The sequence below is a fragment of the Geospiza fortis genome, unplaced genomic scaffold (assembly GCF_000277835.1).
Source record: "Geospiza fortis unplaced genomic scaffold, GeoFor_1.0 scaffold166, whole genome shotgun sequence".
NCBI classification, from domain to species: Eukaryota; Metazoa; Chordata; class Aves; order Passeriformes; family Thraupidae; genus Geospiza; species Geospiza fortis.
The window spans coordinates 10,850,883-10,873,494 of record NW_005054310.1 but is presented as its reverse complement, the minus strand read 5'-3'; the positions used below and the strand labels follow the sequence as shown (position 1 = coordinate 10,873,494).

At 39.0% G+C, this 22,612-nt stretch overlaps 1 protein-coding gene across 1 annotated transcript in view; it reads right to left on the bottom strand.

The window, feature by feature from the left end:
* NELL2 (neural EGFL like 2) overlaps window positions 1-22,612 on the bottom strand; it is a 117,225-nt gene that overhangs the window by 11,754 nt on the left and 82,859 nt on the right. The window contains exon 15 of the mRNA XM_005419305.1: window positions 4,301-4,441. Coding sequence (XP_005419362.1) covers window positions 4,301-4,441 — 141 coding nt within the window. The remainder of the gene's footprint in view (window positions 1-4,300; window positions 4,442-22,612) is intronic.

The window sequence follows — 22,612 nt, the reverse complement described above, 5'->3', positions numbered from 1 at the left end:
AAGATTAATGATTTTTTATTTCCTGTTTCACTTAATTGCTGTTAAAAACAAAGCTTCTGATAAACCTAAGTGTAGGACTCCAAACTGATAGTGGTTTTTCAACTTCAAGAAATCTCATGCACTAGTTAAAATACTGGATCCGGTGTGAGATAAATTGAGATATCCCGATAGCCAGCAATTCCTCTGCCTTCCAGATCCAAAGACATAGATGCTGAAGTGACCATTTTGGACTTTGCTCAGTCAGTAAGGCTGGGGAGCATACTGAGGCTTGTAATATGCCTCCATCCCTCATTATCCTGGATTGTTGAAAACAGACTTCAAGTGGAGCCTCAGCCTCTGTGCTGTCAGGCTGGCTGCTCTGTCACACAGAGAAGTAAGTGATTCTAATTCTGGAACAGGATGGCAGAAAAAACTCATAAGATACTTTAGAACAGAAAACCCAAATGGGAGTTCACATATGGATAGACCCTTACAACCAAAAAAAAAGATTCTTTTATGAATTGGGCATTCTGGATTGATCTATCCAAATCTTTCATTTGCATCTGTCTCATTTAAAGAATGTAGTACCTGCTGAGAGTGAAGGCACATTGATCTCACATTCTATACTAACAACAGCTGGTACTTGACAGATACTCTTGGTAAGTCCTAAGGGGCTGCCTTAATTAGGTGAGCTTTCTTTGGATGTGGATGTGTGCCAAACAACTGCTGAGGCATAACCTGCACTATTCTGGTACAAACCAATATAGCCTCCCTCTTCAACTGATTATGGAAGCTTTCAGACATTGCAAAGGACAAATTCAAAGGAATAAGGATGTTACACAGAACTGCAGGGCAAACATTAATGGGGCCTGAACTTTCTTATTTTAGGATTTTGCCCTCAGTTCTTCTAGGTTTTTTTTTACTGCAATGAAGCCTGAGGATGCAATATCTACTCCCTTAGCCCAACTTTCTTTATGAAATGGTACATAAGAGACAACCTTCAGTACCAGTAAGACTGTTTAAAGAAACTATAAAGAAAAGCTGTCAGGGGCAAAGAGGAAGATATAAGTTAATATACCATACTGAGTGCTATATTTACATATATAAAATTTAAGACTTCCCAAAGCCATACAGTCTCAAGAACTACATGGCTTATATTCACATTTCTGGAAATATAACAAGGCATAACATAATTTTATTTCCAAGGGAAAAACAGCAAGAGTTGCTAAGAGGTTGAAGCCCTACAGCTGCATTTCCCATAATTTCTCTCAGTAATTTTTACAGACACCATAGGTCTACCTGGGGGTATAATGTGAATCAAAACTATTAACAAAGAGATCTCTAGGTCTTCCATTGCCTGTAGGTACAATAAAATGAGATCATGAATTTTTGCATTCAAGTACATTAGTCAAAATATTCAATATTCTCAGTGTGCCAAGGAAGCAGCAGTAGCCAAGGTCAATAGATGTGTAAAATAGGCAATTCAGTAACTATTATTTCATTATCAAGCACAGACAAAGTCCAGCGCTACCAAGGAGCCCAGCTCTAGGTAGGAATATTTAGCATGATGTCCTAAAAGGGATAGGTGCATTGGAATTCTGTTAAAATAAGGCTTTTAAGGAAATGCTCTCATGTATCTGTGATTTTAACAGAGGTGTTTCCACATGGATTTTTAAAATTTGAGTCTTTGCTGAAGAAAACAAAGAACTGATTACACCGACCACTGAAACGCTTTGTGCAGTATTATCAGCACATGTGCAGGGGACATAAAGAGACCCAGCTTTGAGGAAGGCTATGTAGAACAATCAAGAAAGAAAATCTTCCTTGGCTTTTAAAGGTTTTTTCCTCTAGAAGAAGGGACTTACTTCAAGACAACTCTAAAACTTACAAAAGATGAGTCAAGTCAAGCCTATTATGCACTCTATATAAAACACTACTTTGAAGTAGTTCACACTGTTCCTCCTTCTACAGCTCTGCAAGCTGAAGCACTTGCACAAGACAGAAAGTTTCAGAGGATGCTGGTCCTGGATAGAGTTGAAGATGAGAATTGGAGAACTGTGATTTGAAATTAGAGATTAGTATAGGCTGGAAGCTGCTGCCCCATTAAAGTGACTGTCTAAAAGACCACCCTCCAACAGCTCAATCTAATCACATCTAACTAGGGGTTACTGAAGAACTATCAAAAGCAATCCATTTTCTTTTGTCTTTAAATCCAGTAGGGAAATGTCCTGCAGGGGAAAGAGCTGACAGCAGAGAAGACGATTGCTTCTGCACAATGATGTTGTGCTACTGCAAGTTCAACTTCCCACATTGCAATGGATTTTAGGTTGTCTCTTCATTCCCCTTCTGGTTTTATTTTTATCTGAGACAACATGTCACAAGATACAATCCAATAAAAAATGATGTGGTAAAACTAATCAAATATCTAGCCTTCCTCCCCATCAAAGCCAGGCTGGAGCAATCTGGTCTAGGGAGATGTGTCCTTGCCCAGGAGGGTTGGAACTATGTGATCTTTAAGGTATCTTTCGATCCAAGACATTCTGTAATTCTGTGATCTCAAGTTGCTAAGGATCCCAATGTTTGGAGCTGCAATCAATCAAACTGAAAGTGTTCCACTGTTAGTCACTAGGGTTGTCAGCAATGAAGATAGTTTTCTGGCATCTGTGATTTAATTCTAATTACTTGTTATCCTCTGTGTACGTTTAATAAAGAGCTGCTGGCTCTTTGTAGAAAAGGTCAAAACAGTCTAATAATTGCAGCTTCAGTACACATGTAGCAATCCCACATTTCTTTTCCCTTGGCTTTTCATTTGTTTAGAATTTGCTGCTTAATTGATACTTGTTTGAACACATCGTAACACAGTCACTGTATCGTGTATTTCTCTTGAGATAGCATGTGCCAAACCACTATCTTCAACCCACCAGGTAAGTGTTATACTGACATTGAAGATAAAACTTGGGATATTGAGAATATTTCCATAAATGCCTGGCTGGACTATTTATTTCCTGTGCCACGAGTGACAGAAGTGCAATGTTATAATCAGAGGGATCACAACTTATTCTTTGCACCTTCCTGTCCTAACTCCTGGCCAGCTAACACTGACATTTAGTTAGTTCTTGATAAAGAAAGCTCAACTTATGAAAGCAGTGGTTGCCTTAAATTGCTGATTCCTCCTGGGAATACAGGCTTTCAGCTGTGATGAAAATGTGTTGAAATAAAGTATTGATGATGGGTATACCAGAAAGGTCATTCTCACTCCTGGAGAACTGTCTGTGTGTCTGCCTTAGAGAAATTAATTCAATTGCTTCCCTTTGGGACTGATGCAGCCCACCAATGTGAGTTTAAACAGCAATAAGAAAGCTTACTGTGTGAGCACTGAATATTTCAGCACTCAGAGAAAGAAGGGAGTAAGAGTGATAATTTTGCCCTGAGAAGTGCATGGCAAAAAAAGACTGGCTTGCTCTGTTATTTAAGAGCAGCAGCATGAAATATCTTATGATATCTTAATGAATAACATTATAAGATGTTATTAAGATATCTTAATGAATAACATTCCATACTAAGAGATCTGAATCTGAAAGTAATTGTGTTCTTATTAATCTGCTGTTCTCTCTAACGTCATTCATGAACACAGAAAACCTTTCCATCCCCTTGTCCCCCTTGTCACTCTCTTGTCCCCTACACCTTGTGCCAGCCCTACATCCACTGAGCTCCCTAGTTTGTGATGCAGGTCTGCAAATTGCTGCCTTCTAGAAGCAGTTAGCCATTACACAGGAGAAACATCACAGTATGTCCAAGGTATAGGTAAGGGTCCCAGGGATACATAATCATTTTCTGCAGTGGGAACTATTTTTATCAAGAACTATTTCAGTGTATGAGGAAAACAGAGTGGAAGAAATGAGGTCTGGATTGAGGCCCATTTCCTATACACAAAGAATCTGACATACAAACAGATTACGGTGGAGTGACAGATTACAGTGCATGCTACCGGCCCACGGGAAATCACTTATGCAAGGGACAAGCACAGAACCAGATGTAAGGCCAGAGAAATTGCATTTCAATCACCATGCCTGACTTTACATATTATGTTAGTAAAACACAGAAATGCTCCACTAATGCTCCACGTTCTAGGAATATTCATGTTTTTATTCTTTTGCCTTTGATGATGATGCTTATTTAGACTGTAATTCTTTTGGGTCAAGGTTTAAATTTCACTGCAGTTTTTAAGACAATGCTTGACCAAAACAATCTGAAACACTAGACATTTTCTGTACACTTTCATGTGAACCATAACAGTACCCCACCTTTTTTAGACACTGACCTTCACAGGATTCTCCACTTGGTGAAAACATCCCATTGTCATGGTAGCCATCTCTGCATTCGCAGTGGTACCAGCCGGGCAGGTTAATGCAGTTAGCACGGCTGTCGCACTGAACAAAGCCATCCGAGCACTCATCAATGTCTGTTTATTAACAACAACAAAACAGAGGAAAATTCACACAGAGAAAAGTGCTGTATTCATTCAAAGAAAGAATGATATCCCTGGTGTTTCTAGGTTCCACAGAATTATTTTCATTACTGACACTTGAATTTGCAGAATTAATGGCAATGAAGTTTTGAATTGTTTCCATAAAAATACTTGGCTAATGATTTTGGGCCTAACAGCAGCAGAGGTACTGCTTATCCCAATTTACTGCCTACATAGTAACGACTCATTTTGTCACAAAACACGACAGGTAATCTGACATCTGTTTAAACTGCCCCTAATATGAAGAAAATAATTAGGTCCCAGTTCATATAATAAGATCTTAACCCTTTGAGTAGTGCAGGTTGCCTTATAAAATAGATTTTTTTCTCTAGGGGTATATAAAAACATTAAATATTTACTCGGGTCCTTGCTTATGCTTTTGGTGACACCAATTTTAGGTTAGAAGGGCTTCCCTATCCTGTGGAGTTCCTGTTGATTTATACCAGCACCTCTGAATCTCTACATAACTGACTGCAGGCTCCTCTCTAATCATCAAGGAAAACAACTGAGTTTCCAAACAAATGCTTAAATCATGAGCGTGAAACACAACACATTCTCCTTCTCCTGGAAATTCCTTTGGGAAGTGCGTCTTTTAAACCAACAACTTCCACTGACTAAACTTTACAATAATGATTTATCATAGAATGGTTTTTAATGCACTCACTAGATCTGAAATCCACCAAAGCATGTTCTAAAGACCTGTACTCACGGACGTAGCAGAGATGCAGAGAACTTTATGATATGTTCACTTCCATTTGGTACACAGTAAACTGTGCTAAAGAATAGGTCCCAGAGTATGAGTGCTGTTAACAGTTAGGGAATACTGGAGTATGAAGTCAAACAGGAGTAAAACTGAGTTGTTCCCCATCAGATCACTGCCTTATCACTGTGTTTTATACCAGAAGTAGCATTCCTATCTGAGCATCAAGCTGACTGAAAGGAGCCTACAGAACCAACACAAAGGGAGGCACAACATGTGCAAACTGCCTTCAGAAACAAAAAGCTCTAATCACCCTCCACCATGAGTTTGAACAACAAATAAACTCTCAGTGTACTGGCCACTCCGGCCAAAGCAAGGTTCAACCTTTCTTCAAAGGTTGAATCTTTAAAACTAAAAGCTGAAGTAACAAATTAAGACTCAAACTCTTGAAGTACATCAGCAGTTGACCTGGCATCCTCTAGGACGCAGATATGAAGGAGAGGTGTGATGTGACCACTGAGAAACACGAGAAATATGTCAAAATTCTGCCCACAGTCCCTGTTACCTCCCATTTTTATGTCATTTGCTTTTTTCATAGGAGGAAGTGTAAACTGGCTAAGAAAATAAACTGTGAGCTACAATAAAGTAAGGAATCTCTTTTCTGAGAATAATAATGTGTGGCTAGATAGACATATTCTTACCAAGTATTCTGTGAAACCTATTCAAAGACAAACTTTTTAAAACCCTGAGACTTCCTCATCCATTGAGAACACTTTGTTCCACATTTCAAGGTGATAAAAATATCAGTGTGTGGGGAACACCTGCATAAACTACAAGGTATAGCGCAGTCACCCACATCTGGTTTTGAGTTGTGTTTTTCTTATACATGATGGGAGTACATGGGATGCACTCTGGGTATTTTATTTACATGCTAAATAATTGTTTTAAAAATTTCTTTGGAATAACTCTACAACTCTATAATGAGCGTACTGGTTTTTAAAAGCTTTACAGGTCCTTGACAAAACCTCATTAGAAATTTTTGCTATGATGAATCAATCTGATTTTCTATCAACAGTATCTCTAAACAGGCATCCCTGATGTACATTATCAGTACTTATGATGATAAAAACAACCAATACTCCTGCTGCAATATTGCAGCAAGTGTAAATTTTGCTGCTTTGTGCACCACAAATTAAGTCGTAAGTCTCTATTGGTTAAAAAAAAAATTCAACTCCACTATGAATTCCAAGATAATCATCTGAGTAGTTGTGCTGCAGGACTGAGAAATGCCAAACCTTTACAATCTTCCACTGCTCAGTGTGTTTCTTTCTAAATCAGTATAAACTCTGGCCTTTTTCTTGTGAGCAGCCAGGAGCCAGTGGGACCTCAGAGGTGTCTGAGAGATCAGAGGAAGATCAATGAAAATTATGTTACAGTACTGAGAAAAGGTTGGCTTGCAGTCTGTGTCTTATCTACTGCTACTCACTCAGAAAGCCACAGATAACTCACGAAAAAGGAAAAGAAAAGAAAGGACTGCAACCTGGAAGTTCCCTTACCACTGGGGAATGTGCTGCCCGGCTGCCAGCTGGCCTGGCAGAACAGAAGTGACCCCACTGAACACTTGGGATCACCTGGCCAGTACAATATAACATGTGGTTGGCTAAAGCTGCAAACTCCAGAGAACCAATAGTGCATGTCCACTCAGAGGCTGAAGGAGAAGAGCTGCTGTCAAGATTTGATGTTAATCTTCATACTGGCTACTTAATTATGTTGCATTAAGACACTGGAGGGCATACACTTCTTCGGGAAAGTGGAATGTATTTATTGGTGACGAGTTGGAAAAACAAGTGTTATTTTGGTCAAAGTAACAGATATGAATCAAAGAAAGAGGAGCCTGTGCTCCTCTTTTCAGAAAAATTTATCTGTGAATCTATAAGCCTTACAAGTGTAAGAGCAATATCACATGCGCAAGTGGAATGCATTCAGATGAACTCCTTGATTATTCAGGAAAAACAAGCCCTGAACGTCACATCAGTATTGGTTAAGTGACAACAAAAGCAGCTTCTCTGTATTTATTTGCAAACTAGCTGATGAATCTGTAACACAAGAAGTATTACTTGGGATGAAATGCTTTACCTGATGTCAATAAACAAAGAAATACATTCTTCTGGTTTTGTTATGATTGCATGCAAAGTTGGGGTGGAGTTACATAAGAAAGCCTCATCGTAAGCATGTATGGAAGCACACTGCAGGTCTTGAAGAATGTCTCACTCCTCACAGACTGCATGCATTGGAACCATTGGTGCATCCATGCATCCAGGCTGAATAAGCCATTACTCCTTTCAGGATTTTGCAGCAAAGAAAGGAAATCCAAAACACTTCTCACCACTAATTTTTAGGCAAATGACATCTTAAGCATGTGCCAGTCGGTTTCAGAATATAGATGTTTTTTATACACAGAATTTTGTTTTAATTCTCACAGCTAATGCTGATAATTAATTCACATAGAAACATGCTCTGTAATGGGACAAAATGTGACTGTTGCAACTCTGTTAAACAGGAAACCGCAGCAGAAATGTGTCTTACAAAGCAAAAGCACTGATTTAATGGAAAAATTTCTTGACATTTGGATAAAAAGATTTCTGTTTTCAAATAGGCATAGCATGGCTCAGAAGCGCTGCAAAATTATCTACAACTGAAATTATCTTATTAGTATGGGAAAAGCAGAGAGAAATAATTTCCCCCTGTCCAATGGTGAAACCTTCTTGGATGAATCATCTTGCAGCTGCTCAGTCAGAGGTATAAGCTGACAAGAGAAGAAAAACTGATTGAAGTTTTGCTTGGCCAGTGGCTATGGTCTATCAGTGGACTATATGGAATATTAACATTGATAATGAAGTCCTGTTTGATGCTGTACTAGAAAAGCATGGAAAATGAAATATTACCCTATAAAAGAAAGTTAGCAAAAGGCTTTATATTTTCACTTGTGCCAATCAGCCTTCTTATTTCCATATTTGTTACCCATTTTTCAACTCAAAATTTTAAACTTTTTTTGCTGAGGCCTCATTCTAATAAAGTAGACACAGAATCAGAGGCATTTTGAAAGTAAGAGCTGTATATGCCTAGCTCCCCTTGACATGACATTTGCTCTCCCAAATACCTTCCATATACCTTGGGATCACTCATTTCCTTAACTGTGCCAAGAGTTTCAGCTATTATATCCTTTTCTCTTGGGAACACTGAGAAAACTCTGCTCCCTGAAGAGTAAAGTAAGATCATTAGCAAATTATCCACTGGTACAAAAAGAAGAAAAGGAGAACTGTCTGATTCATATTATTAGAGAATTTCTGTATAATAGGACTTTTTGAAGACTGAAAGTGTTATAAAATTGCCAATTAGAAAGATAGCAGTTCTCTTTCATCCAGCAACAGGGCCAAGCTCTAATGTAGTCAAGCTACACTCAACAAAGAACCATGGTGGGGGGGAGGAGTGTTGCTACCATTTTATATTACTCACTTCAAGACTTAAATGTTAATCATCAAATCCTCCTCTTAGAAAAGCCTGCACTCACAAACTTAGAGAGACACAGAGCAAAACACAGTCCATAAATATTTTCTGTCATAAACTGCTTTATCCAGGTCAATACAAACCAAAGTCCTCGCTTGTCAAGAAGTCAACACCACAGATTGGAAGCTGTGTATATTTAGAACTTAGCTGTCTCCACACTGGAAGGTTTTCTGTGACAGAATACTATCTGGCACCTAGCTAAGACTGCCAATTAACAGAGATTCCCAATTGCAATAATCTGTCCCAGTGCTAATTGGGTTTTGTCACTGGGTATGGCTACAGAGATTAATGAGCAGCCAATATCTTCCAAAATGTTCAGTCACTCCTGACTCAGCCTAAATTTGAGATCCCATTTCAATGGCAACAGCCTTTCCAGCCTAACACTAACCTCCTGAGCCATCCACATCCCAGCCCCATATACCGTATAAATAAAGTGCAAACAAACAACTGAAAGAAAAAAGCATTTCAGCAACAGATCACTGAGTAAGTGCTTTAGGAGACTTGGAAGCTGCTTAAACAGATAAATCTTCAATATTTGGGTTTTTTTCATGAGTACATTTGGAACAGTCAGACTCCAATATGCCTTTGCATATGTCAATACAATTTCAAGGATATTATGTCTGGCTTTTACATAAAAGGTCATGTTTCAACTATTCAGATTTATGCTCAGATAACAGAATATACAGTAGTATTAAGATGATGTCTAGGTTATCTAATTTTAGTAAATATGGAAGGAGGAAAAGGCCTTATTCAATAGGACTAAATGAAAGTTCACTGTACTACATGCAGTATTTGCTATCAAGGACTCAATTTTCTGGACTAGCCTTGAAAAGGGTTCATCTCTGATGCAAATTCTAAAGTCCCATCTCTTGCATTTAAGAACCAAAAAGTGTTTGTTTTGGTTTTCATGTGACAACAGATTAGTTCAATATACCAGAGTAGCATACCGGAGTAGTTCAATATACTGGAGCTATCTTACTGTTAAAACAAAACAGTAAGGATTTGGGGATTTCTATTCCACTGCATTCTCATATACCATATGCATATAAATTATCATAAAGAGGAATAAACCCCTCAAGAATACAGTGGCTAAGAATGCTGACATAATCCAGGAAGATATCAGTTATACCAGAAAACTTAAGTTGTTTGGAATTCCTTTTAAATCTATTTTGCAAAGTTTGAGCAACTCCTTTTTTTTTTTTTGTAACACTGCACCTGACTTCAAAAAGAACTTTCTCCCTCTGTCAATCACAGTCCTAGAGCCTGATTTTTGTTTACAGTCTCACTCTGATTTGTCATGTTTGAGGAACTCTTTGAAGATGATAACATATCTTGAGTACTAGGACATTCTTTTTATGCATTCTCACATCAAAGTTGTCATTAAACCATAGAATATTCTTGATTTTAATTACAATTTCATCCCAACACTTTATTCAGTTACAAGTTTAAATCATAAAGGGCAAGATTACAGATGGCCCATGGGACACAGCAGGGAGAGGAGTCACCCACAATTCTATCCTAGCATAACACAGTTCCATGAGCAGAAGAACTTTCTCTACACAGCACTAGAAACACTAGTTATCTCAGATACAGCCTTCAGAGAAAAGTAAAGACTGTGGCACTTCCTCTCCCTGCTCCCCTGGATAATGAATAAGGCCCATCTTGGGGGAAAAAAAAATTATTTGGAATGTCTTTGGAGTTGCTGCTTCCATCGCAACACCTCCCAGATCTAGTAGAACTTCTGGTTAAGTCATCTTAAAATTGCTTTGACAGGTGGAGTCAGTGCTGCAGATGATATGTTCTTCACTAAAAATTTCCAACTGTCATGTTGCATGAAAAAATAGCTACTATTATAACAGGTCTTTTCTTTTTTCATTTTAATCCCAGCAAGACCATGATTGCAGTTTATAAAGTACCCTGCCCATGGAAAACTAATTTAGTTACATTAATGAAAAGGAAGCAAAATGTGATTGAGAATGTAATACAGAATTATAGTTCATTAATTCTTCAAGCATGCAATTTTCCAGACTCCTGATCCCCCATTGATTTCTGCACACCCCCATAGGTCCTGCTAAATGCCAGGAAAAAAGAAATTCAATCGTGTTGGTATTTCATGTGTGGTAGTGGCAGTGCTCCAAAATTAGATAGAAATGTTATCAAAGGGAATTTTCCACTGACTGCTTCACCATGTGGCCCTGCTAACAATTCTTTGTTGTGAAAAATGGATCAATCACAGATCACACCAATAATTGAAACTGTGCCTCCCATTGCACACCCAATATCATCAAAGGAAGTGTATTTGTAGCAAATACAAATTGGAATTCAGAGCACCTAATTGGCCATGAATTAGGTGCATTCATGAATACTGTAAAATAAAAAGAATTTATTTTTCAGCTCTATTGTGTCTGATCATGTCAATCCATATTAGAAAGACTAATTAAGAGGAATTGGGCCTCTATATTTAGTTGTTGACAAAGAGGTGGTTTTGCTTTCACTGAGTTCATCATTCTCAGTACAGCATCTAATGTCAACAGTAACACATGCTTCTGTTTGCTCATTAGCCCTATCTTGAAAAACAAAAGTACTTCTTTTCTCCAAGATAGCAAAAACACTTTTATACCTTGACATACCTGTTTTAGACACCTACTACCATCTGAAAGTGACATCACTCCATCTGCACATGAGAAACAGGGCTAACACACTAGTGGCCAGCTGCAAAGACAGGTAAGGGTAGCTGAGTTCTAAGCAAAAGGGAACTAATTTGAAAAGAGAAGAACTAGTTTTGCCAAATGTTACCTCTTTTCCAGTGGGTGTGAAGGAAGCCTTCACTTGCACAGTGTACTGACGAAAGGTCTTGGGTTTCCTCAAGTGAGGAGTCAAGGCAGTCATAAACATGAGTTAGGATGTTTACACATGAAAGGCTGATGCAACCATATTCTCAGCCTTGTAAAAGGTTGTTTCAGATCAGTTCTGTTAAGAATTACAGTAAATTCCCAAGCACTTAGTTCAGAGCTAAATTATGGAAAACAAACAAAAGAGCCCTCAAAGCAACTCAAACACAGCTTGGGGAACTAGGAATTGTTTTTGACACCCTGATTTGAGCTTGGTCTCCTGCCACAGTCCTCTTCTCTTTGGTCAGGTGATTGCACATAGTATATGTGTGCTAAAGTTTAAGACATTCTTACATACATGTGCTTACCAGTGGCTTCTTACCAGGACTCTTAGTCCATAGACAACTAATTTGCATTGCTACTCCTGAACTGTGGAATCATGTAGAGATGGTATAAAATTGCTAAAGCATAGAAAAAGGAAAAAAAAACTACACACGTCATTCTTTCATGCTATAGTTGACAACAACTCATCAAGAAAACAATAAATATTCTCAATATAAATATGAAAAAGCTGTAGAAACAGCTTAAAACTAAATCACTATTCCTTTGCTTGGGCTATAAACATATCATTGGCATGATATGTACAGAGACTGCAGACATCCTCATGTTGACAGCAAAAGGAAGAGTTCCATAGGGATACAGGACAATGACTGGCAGTGTTATAGATTTTAATTCCACTAATAGTTGAATGACTCATAATTCATGAGAGAGCTTACAGTGAGTGATGAAGGTCATCCCCATCTCTCATATAATAGAAGAAAATTATATTATAATGCTGCCCAGTTGAACTATTCACATTCTATTTATAGCCCACTGTATTTTAAGAATGTAGTTGAAACTTTAGTTTTCATGTTTAATAAAGGACTTTTTTCCCCATAGCAAATAATAGCTAAGTAGTGGATGCATTTAGATTTTTTTAGAAATAACAAGAAAACCCTGTCTCCTTAGAGCTGTTTTGTAGTATTCTCTCTTCCCTGGTTTCTTTCTCCCCATGTTGTTTTTCTTAAGCTGCTATATATATGATTAGAGTTTTGCAACAAGCTAAAGAAAGATATAAAGAGAAAAAGGTAAGTATCATTATGTGACTCTTCAGCAAAGAAAAAAATATTTTGTGATTTAAAATTGTTGAGGCTGAGGGAGGAAAGAAATAATATGCATCCAAGAAACTGTGTCAGGCAAGGAATATGGAGAAAAAGACACGGAAGGATGAAGCAGCAAGGCATCTTTAGCTATGAAACTGAAAGGACGAGGTAAGCAGGGTTCATGTCTAAATCTAGAATGTGCATTAAATTCAATATGGGCATTTTTTGTTTAAATTCTGTCAAAGATTTTCTTTGTGAATAATTATAAATAAAAATGTAAAGCAAAGTAAAGCAAGTAAACATTCCAAGCTTCTGAAGTACTCTCACTGCTATTTTGGAGCTTATTTTTCCTATCTGAGAAAAATTCAGGTGAGAAGAGGGAGAGCGACCTTCCTTTCAAACATTGCAGGCAGGCAAAAGTATCTGATCTGCAGAACCCTGGCTTACCTCTTTGCTTGCTGCAGATCTCGTTTCTTTACCGTCAAAGACAAGTTTTAAACCTTTTTTCTATATAATGAGATAGCCATTTTTGAATATGCCCTCCATGAAGGTCAAGGGGGTTTTTTTAGGTTTTACAAATTCACTGTACTTCCCACTGACAAACAATACGCTATAAACCCCACCATGTTTTCTCTCAGCTATTGACATGTTTAACAGAGGGGCGAGGGGAGAAGAAATGAGATTACCTGCATCCTACCTGGACTTCTGCTACTGTCTTCTCATGGAAACTTTGTCACCTACTCAATTTTCCGTGTATGGCTTGATCCCAAATCTGTAAAATGAGGAGAAAGTGGGGTACCATCTACCCCTTGCCCTTTCTCTCCCACCTGCCTTATTTGGTAGTACAGATAGAGCACAGAAGTCACAAGGACACTCACGGATAGTAATTGTCCATATTGGGGCTGATGTTATTTAATATTTTCATTAATGCCATGGATGAAGGGATCTGCTGCACCCTCAGCATGTTTGCAGGTGACACCAAGCTGAGTGGTGCAGCTGACACACCTGGAGCACAGGATGCCATCCAGAGAGACCTGGACAGGCCTGAGCAGGGGGTCCATGGGAATCTCACAGGGTGTGACAAGGCCAAGGGCAGGGTGCTGCACCTGGGTTGGGGCAAACCCTGGTATCAGCACAGGCTGGGGATGGACAGACGGAGAGCAGCCCTGCTGAGAGGGACTCGGGGGTGCTGGGGGAGGAGAGGCTGGACATGATCCAGAGAGCCAAAGCTGGGCATGGCCCAGAAAGTTAAACGCATCCTGGGCTGCATCAAAAGAGACATGATTAGACAGTCAAGGGAGGTGATTCTGCCCCTCCTCTGCCACTCTACTCCACTCTGGAGAGACCTCACCCACAGCGCTGCAGCCAGCTATGGGGCCCCCACCAGAGGGAGGACATGGACCTGCTGGGGTGAGTCCAGAGGAGATCCAACAAGATCATTAGAGGGATGAAGCAATTATCCTACAAGGAAAGGCTGAGAGAATTTGAATTGTTCAGCCAGGAAAAGAGAAGACTTCAGGGTAACCTAATTGTGGCCTTCCAGAACCTGAAGGGAACTTAAAGGAAAGATTGGATGAGACTATCTACAAAGAGCATGCAGTGACAGAAAAAAGGGAATGGCTTGGAAAACTGAGAGTAGGTCTAAATCAGATGTTAAGAAGTTATTTACTATGAGGGTGGTGCAGCTCTGGAAGAGGTTGCCCAGAGAAGCTGTGGATGCCCATTCCTGAAGGTGTTCAAGGCCAGGTTGGACAGAGCTCTGAGCAACCTGGTACAGGGAAAAGTGTCCCTGCCAACGGCAGAGGGGCTGGAACTAGATGGTCTTAAAGGTCCCTTCTAATCTAAACTACTCTATGTTTTTGTGATACTCTGACTGAAGTCTTGCATTATTTGGTTCTGACAGATCTCACAATGTAGACCACAAATGTTTTTGTAGAAGTATAATAGCCCCCAATACAGTTCTGCTGCCCTCCAAGGATGTTTGATTTTTACAGATACTTGAAATACTAGTCTGATATAGCACCAGCACCCAGTCATTAACTTCATATTATTATACATTCTCAAGGAAAATATTTGGAAAAGGGGAAGAGCAGGAAGTTGTTTTGTACACAAACACAATGAGTTTCAGAATCTCAGCAACAGCTTATCTATACCATTTATGCCAAGTTTGCAACCCATCCATTGGCTGCACATGTCTATCTTTCTGTAGCCTTAATTAACACTTGGAACATTGTTAACATAGAGCATTCCTTGCAGGAAAGGCATATTCTCCGGGGTTAGCTGAACACAGTTTCTGAGATTGCCAATCATGTTTTCTTTTTCTGTTTTAAGCTTCCTCTTAATAGTAAATACAAAGACTTGGCTTTTATGGGAGCATAGTTAGCTGAAGTTTGCTGAAATTATTAATTATGATAAGAACTGAAATGACAATAATTTATTATTTGCTAGATTCTTATCAGTATTAAGGAATATGCAGTATTCTCTTTTGAGCAACAATCCTTTCTGAATCTAAACTTGAACTGTAAACATTACAGACTCAGGTTTCTGTGCTTATTTCTGAATGAAAACCTGCAAATCTAATAATCTTTTCCATGAGGAAAAAAATCTCATGGAGAAGGGTTTCAGCAGAAACTCCGTGCTGGAGTTTCTGGTACTCTCTGCAAATGATCTTCCAAATTATTTTGAGCTGGAGAATAAATTTTAACCAGTTTAGGCCCTTCACACAAATGAATTGAGGATGTTCAGGCAAGGCAAAGGGAACACATACGTTATGTTGTGTTTGCATCGCCAGGTTTTCTAAGGAAGAGAGGCTACAGCAGCGGCTGCTGTGAGAAGTTGTCTGAAGCTTCTCCCATGTCCAACAGAGCCAATGCCAGCCCTCTCCAAGATGGACCTGCCACCGGCCAAGTCCAAGCTGGGATAGTCTATTTAAGAAGGGGAAAAAGGTACTACACAGTTAGCTACTGTAGAGCTTATCAACAGAACAGAAGCTGGAATGATGATGGCTCCTAACCTCATGATTGGTGTAAGGCTTATCAAGAGGACTACAGGAACAAAAATACAGGAGTCAAAAGTACTCTCTGCTCCAGAACAGCCAAATGAGATTTCTCAGAAACTTTCTAGGAATATCAGATTTGACAGTACAAATTAGGCCTGTCTGCCTGGAACAGTCACGCTCTGTGAGTGAGGTTATTTCTCCCTATTTATCTCCAGTCAGGAGCAGATACAGATATTGTGCCCTATGTAGTACATCAGGAAACTACATTAACCAGAAGCATGTAAGCAGTGCAGAAGTCCAAATTCCTAGAATTACTGTTCTGAGAAACTATTTCTTTGAAACTGAGGCAAGTGAAAAAAAAATTAAAATATATATATATATATATATCATTTCCAAGTTCTGAAAGGACTCGGTGACACCACCAAGATATTGGATTTGATAGTTCACGGGAGCCCAGTTCAGTATTTGAGTCATTGCTCTTATGCACATACAGTGCCTAAGTAGCTGCTACATACAGCGGCTCAGAAGGTAAAATTTAATCATTTTCACCCTGGGCAATACAAAAAGTATAGTAAAGTGACTGTGCAAATTACTGTGTTGATTTTTACAAATTCTTGTCTAAATTTCAAGTCACCTTATATTTTGAAAGCATTAAGAATTTTTACAGCCACAAGGAAAGCAGCAATGTTATCACTCAGGTGACTGGTACATTTATATGGCTTTGTAAGGAAATACCTCATACAGCCATATCCTGCTAACCTCTCCTTAAGTCACCAAAAAAATTCTACCTGAGGATGCTTATTTCAAATTGCATAACTGTAGTTCAGTGATAGGACTGCAGAACACATTACATATTCAAAATTCATTATTAGGGTTCCCTATTAACTGACTGGAAATTTATCATAGTGACATATTAGTGTAAGTTAGAACTAGTCACTATGCTTAAAGAAGACACAGAAGCTGATGCTATAGGATTCTTCCCATAAGTTTGCTCATGATGCTACTATCTGCTTTTCCTATGGGCAACACTAAATACACTAGTTATGTGCATTGCCCCAGTAAACCAAGGCTAGTTCAAGCTCTGTTCTAGCTTCTGAAATAAGTACCTGACATGCAACATAGCCATCTTTGAGAAGGACAAGACTGTAATGCAGACTACTCTTTACTCAGCCTGTGCAAGCTGAGTAGTGACTTTATGTAGCAGAGATGCAATTTATAAAGCATGTTTCAACATCCTCAGCAAAATCATTACATTATTTTTAGCAGCTGGGCCCTGTCTCTTTCTGCTGAAATGGAAACCTCAGAGGATATTAATTAAATGAAGCGTAATTCAGAAGTGTTTCCATTTCAGAGATTCAGCTCCTAAGGATAAAAAGCACAGTTAGATATTTACTGTTAAAGTTTAAGTTAAGCCTGTTTAAACAGGACATTGAGATCGCTGTGTTTTCATCTACATTCAAGCTATGGCTGGAAAGCTGAAACCTCTGAACCCAACATGCCACATATCCAAATTTCATCAGGGCAGGAAGCTAGGAGATTTGCCAAGGGAATGGAGAGCACTTGGAAGTACTCGAAGAAGTAAAATGGCAGTGATTCCCCAAGGCTATGGCAACAAAGTCCAGCAATGAGCTGGACATGTAGTAAACTGGATCTCAACTACTTGCAAGGCACAATTGAGTTTCTTTGGGCTCTGCCCTCGGCAATTTTTTTTTTTTTTTAATGCACCAAAGGAAAAGCTTACAACAGCTCGCAAACTTTGAAAATTACTGTCATTGAAATGCAAGACTTACAGCGACTCCAAAGGCCTGACTTTCAGAACATAATGAATTCCTATGGCACACTGGCATCTATTAAAATGTTTTATGCTGCAAATCATGCTTAGGAACTCTTTGTTTGCAGAAGTATTTTCCAGACTCTATAGAGTAGCTCAACTTCCTCTTATTTCCATGAATTCAAGTCAGATCTTAATGCAAATAAAATATTCCCTGACAAAAGTATCCTCTAAGTTTCAAACTTAGGAGTCCAAAACCAGGAACCTGAATACTCAAGACACCAAATTCCAAAGAAGTCCAGTGGACTGTGAAAACAAATGAAATAGGGGAGGTGTCCCTTCTTCCTATAACTCTTGCTTTGGACAGTCCATGAGCCTGTGTTCCCTTTATGTTTATTCCACTTCTCTTGCTCCCTTCTTTTGTTTGTTCCTTCACTAAACCCCCCAGCAATCCCTTAAGGACTTCAGAGAATGAAAATATTAACCCTAATATGCTTTCTGCTGAAATAGTTTCTTGTTATACTCATCTACCCCAGGACACAACTGGCTTCCCCTGCTAGACTATGAAGGGCACACATCTTAATCCAGCTTTGTGCAGGACCTTGCATACTTATACCACAAATTTCAGCCTCTTGGTATTATTGTTATAAATCCCAATCTGCTATCAGTAACTTAAAACTGAGCAAATGGCAGATTCCTGAGTTGCTCAGAAAGTTTTGACTGTGATACTCTCACAGCTTACAGATAGTGCAGCCAAGAATTCTTAAGAATTCTGCCAAAAGTAATTTTGGTTCTTAAAGCCTTGGTTCAAATTCTATAGGCTTCAACTACCATTTGTGTCACAGCTTTACCTTCAGAGTCTACCTGGCCACAAAATGATGGTGGTTGGTTGAACTGAACACAAGGGATCAAGAGCTTAAATGGAAGCTGTTCTCTTGTCATGCTAAAACTACTAAAACACTTCATTTTTGCAAACTCAGCCAAATTAACAAGCTCTCCGGTTACTTTGACAAAGTCTTCTTTTCCAATACAAATAAAACATTTTTCCTAATAACCAGGAAATCATAATTAGAAGATTTTCACAAGCTTTCTTTGAAATACAAGTAAAAACAGCCTTTAATAACCTGAGGTCTGTTATTATTATGGTCAGTGCACATGAAAAAACTAATCTGGATTTGCTGAGAAGATTAATAGTCATGCATATTAATTATTTAGCTTATATAGATTACTTAGCAGAAAATGGACAAGATCTGATCTACAACAATTATTTATCAAAACCACTTCTCTGAGTCATATTTCAGCATACTGAAGTACAAATGTTGCAAGAATTTGCTTTAGTAACATCCCTTAAGGGGGAAGTTTTCCATACATGGAAAAGAAAAAGGAAAAAAAATGCAGAGATCCAAATAATAGTTTTTCCTTGACTTTGGCTACTTCGGATAAGAGCTTAGGTGAGAGAGGGTCATCTCACCCTGATCCATCACTCACCACTTTTTTCCATAAATTCGGTTGCACCTTTAATTGAGTCAAATGTTATAATAATGTATGGCTGAATTAATGTAGAATCTGTAAGCTAAAATTTTTCTCAATTGTTGCTTTCAAAGCTTTGTCTGCCAGTTTATTTTCAGCAGGTTGAATGTGGATTGTTTAGGAACAGGTGGACATGATTCCTGCAATAACCAAGGAAAATTCATTAGCAGGAAATTCAAATAGCAGAAAATCATCCAAAAACTTGCAGCCACCTGTTAACAAATACTACATCAAAACACTACTAGCAACACACTCTGCTTTTTTATCTCATGCATAATTAAAGGCTGTCCATAGGAAGACTCAAAGTACAAAACAAGTGTGGAAACTCAAAAAAAGAAGCTGACAAGCAGCAAAAATGCAGTAATCTTGTATGCACACACTAGCAGATATGCATATATCGTAGGAGAACAGGTCCACTCTTAAAGCTCTGTCACCAGATTAAAGGAGAGTTGCAGTAACATCAAGCAAATCTAACAAAGTCATCCTATTCTGGTTCTAAATCTAACACGCTTCAAATACAATTTAAGACAGCGCTTAAAAATGCCAATTGAAGAATTCAAAATTTTGCAATCAAATAAGACAGTATTAAGTCAGGTATTTCTGACTTAATTAACCAGGCACAAATACATTTGGATTTACTTGGTAGTCTCATCTCTACACTGCAGAAAGCTGCTCTACTTGATAAAGTGCTGGTGTGCCTTATAAAACTTAAAATTTTTTAAATATATAAACCCCATTTCCCTAGGCCAATGAATGTATCCCCAACATTAATGTCTCAATCTGTATCCTCTGGGAGGAGACACAGAAATTCTCCCACTCATTTTTGTGACTTGATGACTTTTAGCCTAGTTTTTATGGCTTAATATTAATTCTTTTAAAAGGTGGTATAGGCTGATATATCTGCATATGAGTCTTCCATCTGCTGCCTCATTCCACTGGTCCATTTCCACATAACACAGGTCATGATTAATCTAAAAGGCTCCCAACAGATCATTCAAAGGTGTTGTAACAGCTCTGTGCTCTGTTAACTGCAAGACAGTCCACAGTGAATACAGCACACTGAAATAGCCAACCAGCAGTAACAGCTGATTCTCCTTTTTATGTTTCCAACAGAAATGAGACTCCTGCTGATGCCCCAGAAGCACCATTTTGGAAGCAAAAAATTTTATGAAACCATTCTCACTTACACAGTACTTCACTTCTCTTTGCAAAAGCTGCAGAGTTTAGGCTGCACAGGCAGGATCTAAGCATGGACAGCATCATCCCTCTCAGGCTTTGGGACAAATATAGATACTGATTGAGTATGCAAAAATGGGTTTTGGAAAGGAAATTCTAAACAGTGAGATGCTCAACACCTTCTTTACGTTGGTCTTTTTAGGTAAGATTTGCCTTCAGGTGTCCCAGGTTACCAAGACCAGTGGAAAATTCTGTCTGAAGCAAGAAAAATCTACCCATGGTGGAGAAGGATCAATATCTAAATAAACTGGAAAAAAAACACCGGTCAATCAAACCTGACTGGATGCACCCAGGAGTGCTGAGGAAGCTGGATCATGTCACACTTGAGGCCAACCTGAATTGTCTTTGAAAGGCTAAGGTGACTGAAAGAAGCTCCTCAGAAATGGAAGAAAGCAAATGCCCTTCCTATCTTTGAAAAAGGCAAGGATCCAGGGAACTATAGATTAGTCAGCCTTACCTCCACCCTGAGATGATTGTGGTACCCTCTAAACAGATTAAGGACAAGAAAGTAATTTGGAACAGTCAATACTGATTCATGAAGAGGAAATCATGCCTGACCAACCTGATAGCCATGTAAAGTAAGATGACTAGGTTTGGTGAACGGGAGAAGAGCAGTACATGTTGGTTACCTTAGCAAAAATTTTGATACTCACATAACATCCTGAGACAAGCTAAAAAGTGCAGGATAAATAAATAGAGAGATAGACAGAAAACCTACAGAGTTTCCAGTGTCAGATAGCTCTGATGAGCTATACAACATCCACTTGGAGACTAGTCACTTATGAACATACACCCAAGTAAACATCAGGTGCTGGGCCAGGACTGCTTAACATCTGCACAATAAGGCAGAGAGCATCCTCAGCACATTTTCAGATTATAGGAAATTTGGAGAAGTTGCTACACCAGATAGTGACATTCAGAGGGACCTCAACAGGCTGGAGAAACTGGCCACTGGGAATTTCTTCAAGTTCAGAGGCAAATGCAAAGTCCTACAATGATTAAGAAACAACCTCAGGCACCAGAGCAGCGGTGGAAAAGCTACTCGATAGAAACCAATCTGGAGGTGCTGGTGGACATGAGCTGAACACGAGGCAGCATTGTGCACTTGCAGCAAGGGTGGCCAACAGCCTCCAGAGTTGCATTAGGAAGATTATTGCCAGCAGGTCATGGGACATGATCGTGCCCCCCTATTTCATGCTGCTAGATCCTCTCTGGAGTGCTGGGTCTTGCACTGTTTCCCCTAGTACAGGAGAGCCATGGAGCAAATCCAGTGCAGTGCAGTGAAGATGATTTATGGATTAGAGCATCTGTCATACCAGGAGAGGCTAATAGAGCTGAGATGTTCAGCCTGGAAATGAAAAGGCTGAAGGGAAACTTATAACTGTGTAAAAATACCTAACAGCGTTGGAAGGAGCTAGAAACTCTCAGTCATGTCCAGAAAAGGGACTAGGGACATGGCAAATTTGATGTGAACATAATGAAAATAATTTTTTTGTACTCTGAGGGTGATTGAACACTGGAATTGGTTGCCCAGAGAACTTGTGGAGTCTCCAACCCTAAAAACACTGCAAATCCAACAGGGCACAGTCCTGTATGCCAGCTGTAGAAGCCAGTTGTATTTGACCCTGCTCTGAGCAGAGGGGTGAGACAAGATGATCTCCAGAAGTCCCTTCCAACTTCATCCTTTCTTTTCTATGATTCTGAGAAATGATTTAAACAGAACTCTTAAACCACCTTCTACAGAAGGAAACAGTAAGAACTGATGATTGCATTTTCTAGGTTATTGTTGGGGTGTGGATTCAATCTCCTGATAATTAATTCATAGGTTCGGCATCTGCCGACAATGTCTACATAACTGAATATTTTAAGTTTAAAATCCCAGGATTCTTCAATAAGCAGTTTTAAAATATGTGTAGCATAAACAGAAATAAGTGATGTGCAATTTTAAAACAGATTTGGCACCTTTACATGAATCCTCCCCCTTCTCTGTATGCGATAGCAATAGAAGACATTTGCCTAGAGAAGATTGCATCACCTTTGCAGACACAGAGACTGTTCAAAGGGAAGCTTCCAGCATAAATTATTTGCAGCAGGCTTGAAACATTTCAAGCCTAACGAGAAGTACCTTCAGCAAACTCAGCTACATTCACTATGAGTGAATGCGTACTGTTTGAAGCTTCAGTTTTCTTTTAAGGCTATGTACAGCACCCTCTTTCTTACAGTGAAGTCTCAAAAAAAATCAGCTTTTACTCTTTTACCCACCAGATACCTCTTCCATTTGCCACTCTCACCGTATTTCAGACTGCATGTTTCAAAGCCATGCACAGGTA